At 40.9% G+C, this 12,075-nt stretch overlaps 1 protein-coding gene across 50 annotated transcripts in view; it reads left to right on the top strand.

Moving 5' to 3' along the window:
• The window catches only part of RIMS1 (regulating synaptic membrane exocytosis 1), a 228,884-nt gene that overhangs the window by 92,390 nt on the left and 124,419 nt on the right, over positions 1–12,075 (top strand). For all 50 annotated transcript variants that reach the window (XM_083606964.1, XM_083606986.1, XM_083606965.1 and 47 more), the window contains one exon: positions 11,393–11,733. In XM_083606964.1, coding sequence (XP_083463090.1) covers positions 11,393–11,733 — 341 coding nt within the window. The remainder of the gene's footprint in view (positions 1–11,392; positions 11,734–12,075) is intronic.

Raw genomic sequence — 12,075 nt, forward strand, 5'->3', positions numbered from 1 at the left:
AGTTTTCCTGCCTTGATTTATTTTTAAACCCTCCCCCCACCCCCCAGAATTTCAATTGCTGTTCTGAATATTGGTTTTCAAATGCAGGAGCTACATTTATACAAGGGTCTTACATCTTAAGACCCTTAGCAGTAACAGAGCTGACAGTGAAGCCCAGAATGCAGATTGCTTCACATCTGCCCATAACCATATTCAGCTCACTCAGAAATGCTTTCACATGCAGGTGGCTGTAATGTCTGTAAATGATTCACCAATTCCCAATAAACAGGTCCTATCCTGCCCAAATTAATCCAGGTGAGGCAGCAGGTCAGGGTGGATAATTTCATCTCACCAGCAGGCAAGGTCCTTTCCTCTTCCACTCCATGGACTGCCCACTTGTTTGTCACCTGATGGCAGGTGACAACTTCAAAGCTGTGGAGTAAATATCACCCCCAGGCTAGACTGACTTGAACAGGCTTAAATAGTGTAGGTTTGGTAAATCTAAAATGTACATCTCTCGTGTGACGGTTGTTTTCCATTGATGGCTCTAAAGGGAAAGAAGATTCTCCTTGGTTGGCAAAATGTTTCCAGAGGTGCCAATGTATTCTGTATGTTTACTGCCTTTTGCTCTGTGAGGGCTTGTTTTAGATCATGAATTTTCATGTAGGACCTTCTCCAGTCCAGCATCCTTTTCTACTCGGTGCTTGCACACGTTTTGTTTACAAAATCGTATTTCTTTGCATGCGTGACTAGTTATAATGGATTTGATTAAAAAAGAATAGCGCTGAAAGTAGGTGCTGAAGCAGTTTTCATGCTTCTGCTGGATTTAGATGCATCGTTCTCATGTAAAACTTGAGATGGGAATAAGACACTTCGAATCTTGTGATATTTACTTCCAAATAAACGTGAATAGGTTTGTACTGCTAGAATTTTAAAAATTATGCAGTCGTTTAATAATTTCACATAAAAAAGAGAAGCTTTCCCCTGTAGCATTATGATAAACACAGATGTTTTAAAAATAAAAGGAAGCTTCGCATGATATTCTAGTGTTTGCATATCTGCAATGGATGGTAGTCTTTCTGTTCTGTTTAGTACACCTGACTTTATGTAGCATTATTGATGTGCTGTTCACTGCAAGGGGGGGGGACCTAATATAACCTCTGGGGATAACTGGTCATGGTTTGAACTGCTATTAACCAGGAAAAATGATTATCTTATGTAAGATTTCCCCCCCTCTTCTACAAAGCAAATTCTGTTGGCAGTGACATAAGATTAAATTTTGAATTAATAAATGCAGCTTTAGTGAATAACAAGAGAATGAAGAGAGAAAAAGCAATCATGCTCCTTTTCTTCTCCTGCAATCTCTCCCCACCCACCTGCCCATAATAAGTCCCCAAAAGCATTATAAGGCTCTTGTTTTAAGCTGGCTTGTCTCCTGAACCTGTTAGTGACTGGGGATATACTTCAACGCTTTGCTGCAGGTTCCCACTTGTTCTTTCTGAGGACAAACCTAATGTTCTGTGCCTATTAGTTTGGCAGCAAAATGGGGTTACTCATAGACAAGGTAGAGGTTTGTGTATAGTTACAGGACTTGCCACCCATGTAGGAAAACAAAGTATAATAAACCCCTTAACATGGCCTCCAGGAGGCAGAAACTTTTGCAGCAACACAAGGGAGGAGGAGGAGGAATAGGGTGGTAAAAATGACTGCATTGAACCGTGGCTAGCATCTTATAGTATCCTGGGGGAGGATTAGGGTTTAGGGAAAGTGTGTTGTGTGATGTTCATATCCCAGTACTCACTTCTCTCCCCTAAAATCCTGGGGGGGATACTATACGTTTAAAGGGCTGTAGGATTCAACAGTATCTGTCCCTCATTGTACTGCTTGGGTCATGGGCTAGATGAGCTGCTTCTTATTCACTTATTCTCAAACCTCAGCAGTTATAATTATGGATCAAGTGCACTATTTGGACTAGCCTCAGCTCTCAGGCACCTTGTGCTATTGTACTACGGGAGGAGGGATATCCCAGTTGTTTACCCACACACACCCTCAATTCATTACATGTCTCTGACTTGTCTATTTTTCAGCCCATGTATATGAAAATGCCAGTATCCAACTAGATGCTATGCTTAATGCTTGTTTTTATTTCATTATAGCCATTGAACCCCATATTACTTTTGGGATCACAGTGCATAAGTTACCCCTTCTCTTCCCAACTGTATCAGCCCTGAAAATCACTTCCTCCCTCTAGGATGGCTAAGAACCTCACTTTAAATTGACACTATAGCACCTTCTTTCTAATCCTTATAGCCATGCTGAGCAGGACTGTGCAGAAGGGATTGCAACTGGGAAGGGAAGGGATAAATCTATCCTTCCTGCACACAGTGATCCTGATAACAATTGTGTGTCCCCACCCCTGGCTGCTGTAATTAATTTAAGAAAAACAGATATAGCTGTATGCTACCACATGAAACATGATGTGCAGTTTGACCCTCAGAATTTATGAGAGGAATATGATAGCTCAGATAGACCAGTGATGAAAATGAAATAAGAGCCTGAATAGAATGGAAACATAAAAATTGAGTGCCACATAAAACTGGCATGTGAATTAGGTTGCATATCACTGGTATGTGCAAGATGCTAGAGAGGGAAAACATCTTAATAGTTTATGAATCCAACCGAGCTCTATATCTTCTGAATTATTATTATTTTTCAAGCAAAAGAGGGCAGTGCTTTGCAGGCACATCCATAAGCCACAGAAGTTAGAGTACTTGAGTTTAAGCCAACTTTACTCTCATTGATTTCACTGAGCCTAGATTGGCTCACATTCAGATTTTCTGATTTTACTAGTTTGTTGATCAGACTGACCTGCCATAGGCAGGAGCCTGAACCAGAGTGAAGCTGTGCCAGAGTTTAGCACCATAATTATATGAAGCATACATCAGTGGCAGGCGAAGCATTCTTTGTTTCATGTGCATTAAAAAAAAAAGTAATGAAGGGAAGGGAGATTGCTGTTTTGGCTAGACTTTATGTAAACAGGGCAGAATCTATCCTCGTCCATATGTCTGATATTAGGGTGTACCTGTTTTTGTGGCCCCAGGTTCAATAAATAGTATTGCGGCTTATACTTTGATCAACTCCCCCCCCCCCATTCTGAAATTCTGTCAGCTATATAAATTAAGCAATCAAGGGAAAAACCTTAGTTTTTTTCTCTCCATGAGCCTAAAGTAGGCAGGTAAAAATAGGGAGGGATGAAATTTGAGCCATACAGGCCTACAATCACAGATTTCTAATGGAGGAGACACCAAAGCAGTATCTTCATCCCCTGAAGAATTTAAAAATCAATTGAAAATTCCTTGTATATTTGTTAGTTAAGCAATATTTAGAGAAGAATGGACATTTGAATAAATTTGACTGGGTTCCACTCTTTGTTTATTTGGTTTATTGTATGCCATCCTTCATCCATCAATCTCAGGGTGGTCCACAGCACTCTTCCCTATTTAGGGAAGATGACAGAGCGTTAGCAACCAGATCTGGACCATGTTCCAAAAACAAAGGCTTTTATACTTATAGGAAAGTGTCTGGGGGTGAAGAATCTTTGCTGTGTGCATCTGTATGTTCGCCCCACTGGCCTACTGAGAGAAGTGCCATGAGGCTTGATGCAACTGATTATATTTAGATTACAGCCTGTTGTAAATTATAATAGTTGACATTTTGTTGTTGGTGGGGGAAATGGTTTAATCTAATTAGTAGACAGAATACATTCCCCTATGCTGTTTTTGTTTTTAGGAACACCGTCCTTCTGAACAAATATAACCAATAATGTTGACATCAAAACATAATGTTCTAACGGAATCTGCTTGTTGTGCCTGACAGCATGATATGTTCTGCAGTTCTTAGCTATGTTGTCAACATCTTGAGCCTCACCAAAGTGCTGGAGAGGCTATGGAAAGCTGTGTAAATCTGTCCCTTTTCCAAATCCTATATGGAAAGGCAGACTATATAAACTGCTTAAAATGAAGACAAGCTCTTCTTTGATGTGGATGATATGTTTTTATTTGTTCTTATCCGTAGTGATGATTTATTTGTTTTGGTCACTGTCTGCGGTGAAGGGAAACTAAGGCAAAGTAAAAGCTAAAAGCAGTGAAGGAAACAAAAACCAGAGCAGCCTCGAAATGCACAGAGCATAAAGCTACTTTGAATCAATAGCCAACATCCAAATTCAAACTCCATAAAATGTGACTTAAAGTAGATTTGCTATTGCTTTGCAGAGCTATAGTGGTAAGTTCAGTGCTTAACGGTGTTATATAACACCTGGTCTTAAATGTAGCTGTAGATGCTGGGTGAACTTGCACACGCTCTGGCCAAGGATTGTGTGCTGAGGGAACCATAACATTTAGATCATGTTGATTTTTATGTTCCTGACGGTAGGCTGTGTGAACCAGCCTTTTCAGTTCCACAATAATAGAAAATTGCTTAAGAGATAATGCGTTTTTACTCCATGTTTGCGCAGGGAGCAGTTAAAAATTCAAAAATGTAAGTGCCAACTTATGCAATGTATGGTGCGTTTGCAATTTCATTGCAAGGATTTTCATGTTTTGCTTTCATGTTGTGTTAGTACAGGAATAATGTCTCTGCTGGCCACGGACTGCAGTGGGAAGGGCCAGAGACAGTAAGTGTGAGGCTTATATGTGGTTATGAATAAGACACTCCAGACTGTTCACACGAGCGCAAGCATGCAGTCCTTTTACCTCTCTGAAGCATGTTTCAACCACAGTGATGTTTTCACATGGATTTGTGTGTGAATCCTGGACTCATCATTTTGAGATTAATCCTGTGTGTGCTTGACTCTTTATTATTATTAGCATAAGTGTTGCCACACAAAGGGGTCAGTGAGACTTACTTGTGATAAGGTAACACATGGGAAGATTTCCACGTAGCATGAAAATGAACACTTTTCACCAGATCCACACATAAATATATGCTAGAATTTCTGGTTTATCGTGGCTTGCCAGGAACAAATCGTATTGCCGAATTGCTCCTGGTTCATTCCTCCCCTGGCATGACCAAGATAAGCAAACATAAAGCCCTTGCCTTCCTGTTAAGTCCAAACCAGGGATCATTGTTGTTGTTTTTTGCCACATAACAAGCCACAATCTACAAGCCAGGAACAAATGCTGAAGACATGCCTTATGGTTCCTTGGGCGTTGATAGTTAAGGTTTTTGTTTCATTTTGTTGAATCTATATTTTTGTGTCCCATTTGGAACAGTTTTCTGTGTTCTGAAACAGTAATTATGTTTTTTATGACTGTACATTTTATTGTTGTGACCTACCATGAAATCTTACGGTGGAGAGTGGTTAAGAAATCTTATAATGAATTAAACGATGGCTCCAGGCTGGTTAGTGAAACCTGGGTTGTAATGGAATTGCAAGCCATTATCCTGGGGTCAGATGAAATGGAAGCCAAGGCTTCTTGGTTGGTTTATCCCACTCACACCTGAGGAGGAGTGAAGCAGAGTGCTCTGGCAGCGTTGCTGCTTCAGCATGCTCCTCAGCCCTGATAAATCACGATAAGCCAGAAACCCAGGCTCAGTATTCCGTGCAAACGCAGAATGTCGAACACAGACTGGTCCACTTTTAACAGTGACAGCAGTTTGCCTCTCAAATCTTCACACATGCAAACATGCATGTGCTTTATGTAGGTACACAGTAACCGCGTTGATGATTTGCTGAAATGCTGCATCAGGACGCACCCAAGAACAAGAAATGAACTGCAAATTTATTTCTTAGCAAGCTATTCCAATTGCACGTTAGAAGCAGTTAGAAATACATGCAGATTCTAACTCTCTCTAACACAGAATCCTCCTTAGAGTTCCTGGTGCATTGCATGGAGGTCCAGAAGCCACATTAAAGGACTGTAATCCTTCATCAGTGTGTTTGTTTGGTTGCCTAACATCTGTGGATTGTTAAGATAAGTTATTACACAGACCTGCTTTAGTTTAGATTAGTTTGGACCATGGCCCAGTATTTTCAATCAGGATATAATTCCTGCATGCTGCTAGATTGCTTGCTCCACATACTTCCCTACACAATATTTTTTCACTAAGCGGCTTTCTCACTGAAACTGTTATATCACCTCAAGGTTTGTCCCCCTCCCTCTTTGGAAGAAGGACTTTTGTCTCTACCCCCACCCCCCCTCTGGACCTACTGTAGCTCAAGGCCAGCGGCCAAATTGCATGTATTAACTAAGCTCTGGAGCGACTGCTAAACAGAGATGGTAGTGTAGTCTCTATGTGAGTATAATACAGATTTGTTCATGTGTAATTTGTGGTGTGTGTTGTTGTATGTGTGTATGCCAAAATGTTTCAGTTTTTAACTCTAAATGATTGGTGTGTGTGTGTGTGACAAAATGTTTCAATTTTTAACTGGTTGGTTGTTGTAGGCACAGCATTTTCACATATATAGGTGTTGTTGTTTTTTTAAAAAGTTTGTGTTTCTGTGTGTGGATAGGTGGTTGGGGTGGATACACATGTATATTTGTGCCATGGCTAGTTTAGTTATTTAGGACACATAGTTTCATCCAAAAGAAATAATCACAGTATGAAGCTGTGCAAGTGCATCAGTATAAATTGATATTCAGGAATGTTTCTTTCGAAGATGTGTGTGTTTCACATATGTTGCATTAGTATCCAGAAGCATCTGTCAGTGTTATATGGAAAATTTATGTTATGCATGCATTGCAGAAGGATAAAGACTACAGCCCTATGCACATTTACCTGGGAGTAAGCCCCATTGAACTCAATGGTGCCTACTTCTGAGTAGACATGTGTGGGATTTTTGTGATCAATTTTATTACATATCGATAGTTTATAATTATACTGTGTTGGGTTTTGGCTTAGACAACTTTTTGAGGGCCCCCCCTCAATACAGCACATGGGCTCTATAAATAGCTCCACTAATGAACATTTGTTTCAATTTGCTAGTTTTGATCGGAAACACAACAGGGTGCATGTTTCGGTAGTAGTGAACTTGGGGACTTTTGAACATCTGTATCTAGGCTATGGAGTTCAACCCACAGAAGTCACTGGCAAAGCTCCCAGCTATTTTAACAGAGCTGAATGATGCCCTTATTTTTCCACCTTTCCCTGAGCATCAGATGTGTTATGTTTAATTAAAATATTGGATTTTTGCTCAGATCTATTTTGACACATGCTATACACACACAAGAAGAATCTTACGACTGCTTGCTAACAGGCAAGTGTAGTAGTGTTAACTGGTATTTTCATTTGTTTCTTTTGCAAATGTTCACTTTATCTGGAGTTGGAAGTGTTTTTTCTTCTTCCTGTTTATTGTTGAAGTTGCCTCTATTATTTCACTGCAGCTATATTTTTGTTTGTTTTTGTTAAACCAAAACTGATTGGTCTACTGCAGGTTTTAAGTTTTTGATGAGATTTTTAAAAATATTTTAACACATGAATGTTTTTTTCTTATAAAACCATTTTCTCTTGTGTGAAAAGGGAATGTGCTTTGTAATAAACACTTTTCATTTTTACTCCTTATAGCCACAACTTAAATATTTAAACTACAAAAATTTAACTTTAGTAAGGTCCAATACAGCATTTAACCAAAAAATACACATTGAATCTTGGGATTATGTTAATAATACTTAATTTAGATATTATATGAACTCAGATATTTCATTTGCTTATTTTCTTTGCAGTATCTAAAGAGAATTTGTTATTTGCATGCATGCCAAATGTTTCTTCATTCCTTGACAAAGGAAGAACTCTTTTTGGCTTCTTGCAATTACTATTGCAAGATTATTCATTTCCATTGTTACTGAAACATTTTGAAATTTTGGGGGATGGTGGTGGTACTGGTAGGCACCTTATTACATTTGGATATCAGTAACGCTTAGAAAGTGTTCGTTTTCTTTTTGCATTTCCTCCTTATTTGATTTATTACTCAATATGCAGTGTACTTCATTTTTGTGCTTTGCATTGATGCACAGCTATGCAATGTTGCTTCTTTTTCTAATTTTATGAAACATTTCTGTAAAAGATTTAATTTAGAATTCTTTCTTAGAAAACTCCTTTGGTTGGTTGGATCCATACGTAGTCATGCTTAGAGTAGACCCAGTGAATCAATGGGCCCTGAAAGTATTAACAAAATACTTCTATCCATGTCTATTAAAAAAAAAACCCATTGAGTTCAGTGGGTCTACTCTAGGCATGACTAACGCTGCATAATAACCCTTCTTCCTGAGAGTAAACTCCATTAAATTCAATGACACTAACATCTGAGTAGACATGGTTAGGATTGCAGCCAATTCCTGGATCCAACTCCTAATATTTCTGTTCATTTCCATGTTATTTTTCTAACAACCTGATCCTAATTATATTTAGGGGGAGGGGCAAGTGCCCATTATTATTAATATTAATTGGACTTACTTCCAACTAAGTGTGCATAGATTTGCTGTTTGACTCTTCCCATCCCCCTCCTCCCCCCCCTTTTGCTCTTTTATCGTGTTCAGTGCATGACTGCCTTGATCCCTGCATAATCCTTAGAGCCAGCATCTGGCCTTAATGTGCTGCTGTTCTTGACAAAAATATAAATTTAAAAATCTAGCGGTAGTGGCCCAGAAATAGAATGTGTGCTTGATTTCATACCTTCCTGGGAGAGGATAGAACCTTTCTTGTGCTATGAATAATATTTTATCTTCTTAAACATTTGTCTCTTAAGGCAAGGCTTTTGTTTCTTTTCCTCAAAATGAAATTTCAAGAGTAATCATTTCACTATTATATTTGGACCATTGTGTCATGAGAGAGCTTAGCCCTAGGGTAAGGGTACCAGATTTTTTTCAATGAATCCAGGGACACTTTCCAACTTCAATGGATTTTGTACGGGGACTGATTTGTAAATCCGGGGACTGTCCCGGGAAATGGGGACGTCTGGTAACCTTACCCTAGGGAGCATTTGAGAGTGATGAAACCATACTCAAGAGTAATGATTGATTGATTTTTGGATATGTGTCATTGGATGTTTGATTGGAAGGATAACAAAACATTCAGCTGCATTTGCTTACTTCTTTGTTAAGGAGAGGGGGTTAGGGTATATCTGGTGGCCAAAATACTGTAACTCACCTCATATGTGAAGTGAACTTGGTTTGTGGAGAGCCAATGTGGTGTAGTGGTTAAGAGCGGTAGTCTCGTAATCTGGTGAACCGGGTTCGCGTCTCCGCTACTCTACATGCAGCTGGGTGACTTTGGGCCAGTCACACTTCTCTGAAGTCTCTCAGCCTCACTCACCTCACAGAGTGTTTGTTGTGGGGGAGGAAGGGAAAGGAGAATGTTAGCCGCTTTGAGACTCCTTCGGGTAGTGATAAAGCGGGATATCAAATCCAAACTCCTCCTCTTCTTCTTCTTATTAAGAACTGTTCAAAAACACAAATAGTCCCTTATGCTCAAGGAAGGAATTGGGATCCACTGGAAGCTCCCACTGGAATACGGTGTGTGTGTGTGTGATTTTTGCTATTCCTCATGCAGCCACCTCTCATGCTGTTCTGGAGGCTCCCCTAAACTTCAAGAGCAAATTTTTGACAGACAAAGAAGTGGGAGGGGGGAGATCGGTGAAAAATGCCTCCCTTCCTCTCGTGGGGTGTATCAGTAGGGACAGGGAAAATTTGATTCAGCATTTAAAGCCGATTCTACCCGATTCACGCTTTATAAAAATGCATACATTAGGGCAGGCTTCCTCAACCTCGGCCCTCCAGATGTTTTCAGACTACAATTCTCATCATCCCTGACCACTGGTCCTGCTAGCTAGGGATCATGGGAGTTGTAGGCCAAAAACATCCGGAGGGCTGAGGTTGAGGAAGCCTGCATTAGGGAGTGGAATGTGAAATGAAATGATTATATTCATGAGAATAACATACAAAAATGCATTATGTTAGGGGGAAATGCTTGCAAAAACGTGCACATTATCAAAACAACTGCATACAAGGTTGTGTTTACTGGGGAGAAGACTGCACTGAAAATGCTGGCAAATTTTCACGAGGGTTAAAGAAGTAAATCCACATATTGTTGCAGAAATGTGAAGAATGGAATTTGAAATGAGGAACTAAGGGAACCCAAACTGATGGGTCCTTACATCTCTACCCATTAGTGGAACTTCATGAATAGGAGACTCCCACCAGTTTTATTTTATGTGCTACAATTTTTTATGCTGACCTTCTTCTAAGGCACTTAGGGAAACCTAGGAAGATGCTTTATACCAGGTCAGATAATTTGCCCATCTAGCCCAGCATTTTCTGCTCTGATCTGCAGCAGCTCTCCTGGGTTTCTTCATTTTCCATCACCTGCTAGCCGATGCTTTAAACTGGAGATGGCAGGGATGGAACCTGGGACATCCTTCATTCAAAGATGTGCTCTAACACTGAGTTTTGGTCCCTGCTCTCCTGCCCACCTCATCTTCACAACAAGCCTGTGGAAAAGGCTGGGCTGAGAAACTGTGCCCTGCCCAGTGCCCTTCGTTTCTTAGTGTGTGGGGATTTGATAATGGGCCTCCTAGTTTGTAGTCTAGTCACTACACCATACTGACTCTTCGAGTCTTATTTGTATGTTCAACACATGCAATAATCACCATCACCACCATCATCACAATAATATTTTTTTTATTTATATCCCGCCCATCTGACTGGGTTGCCCCAGCCACGCTGGGTGGCTTCCAGAATATACAAAAACATAACAAAACATTAAACATTAAAAAATTCCCCATATGGGGCTACCTTCAGATGTCTTCTAAAGCTCGGATAGCTACTTATCTCCTTGACATGTGCTGTGAGGGCATTCCACAGGGTGAGACCAGGAAGGCCTTCTGCCTAGGCCTTCATTTGAGGCAGGGGAGCAGGTCCATGCTTGCTCGCTCCATTACCCATACCCCATTGCGGCCCTTCCCTAATGCTGACCGCATGTTTAAGAGCATGCTTGCAGTGAGGCAGCGTGCCAGTGTGTGTATAGGTTGTTGTCTTAGTTCCACCTCATGGGGATAGCCTGCTTGTATTGCAGACATCCTCCAAAATGCCCGACAGCATTGGGGAGGGGCCAGTGCAGGTTGTGCGAGTGTGGTCCTGCTCTCCTGCCTCCCGTGATTATCGTCACATGCTTTGAACACCCAGACGGTGCTTCAGAGTACTGATGGAACATAAATGTTTGGTGCAGCCCAAGCGAAACACGCAATTGCAATATGTTTGGCTGCAGCTAATCAAGAGTGGTCCACTCCACAAGCATGTCCTGAGCATGAACAACAGCACAAACGTCACGGGAGGGAGGTTTTATTCTTCTTGAATGTTTAGACAACCGAGCCTTTCAGCAACTGAAGAGTACTTAGACTGTTATTTTTCTTTGTAACTAGGTTATGTGGGTATGCAACTTATGCCGAAAGCAACAAGAGATCCTAACGAAATCTGGAGCGTGGTTTTTTGGAAGTGGTCCTCAACAGCCACCCAGTCAGGACGGAGCACTGAGTGATACAGCTACTGGTGGCAGTTCAGATGCACCTAGAGAAAAGAAAGCGAGGCTTCAAGAACGGTCAAGATCTCAAACACCCCTAAGCACAGCAGTCACCTCCTCACAGGAAATACCTTCTAGTGTGCAAACTGACAGGAGGAAAGGCACAGAGGTATCCCAGCAAGCTATGGGCCTGGAACAGAAGCAGACTTCATCAAGGTCTAGAAGTGAACCCCCGAGAGAGAGGTAACACTGATGCCAATGGGCCTTGCCCATATGGGAAGAATTGCAGCTATAATGTTAAGCAGTGGAGAGTGGCATTATAAATATATAAAATCTCAGTGCACTCTGGCCACACTTTAGTGGTGTGCAGAGGGGCACGTTGTCAATGGCTTTGCATATACGCAATATGGGAAACCTTCCCCAAAATTTGCCCACCCCATACAGTGTCAACAGGACCAGTACTGAGAGGGATACACTAGCTTAATTGGAGTATCTACACGTCCTACAAAGTTGTATTGAAGGACAGAAAGGAAAACAGAGGAAGTCAATTGCAAGAGTAGGATTTTCACAAAATACACACATTCA

Source organism: Podarcis filfolensis (assembly GCF_964270895.1).
Source record: "Podarcis filfolensis genome assembly, chromosome: 3".
NCBI classification, from domain to species: Eukaryota; Metazoa; Chordata; class Lepidosauria; order Squamata; family Lacertidae; genus Podarcis; species Podarcis filfolensis.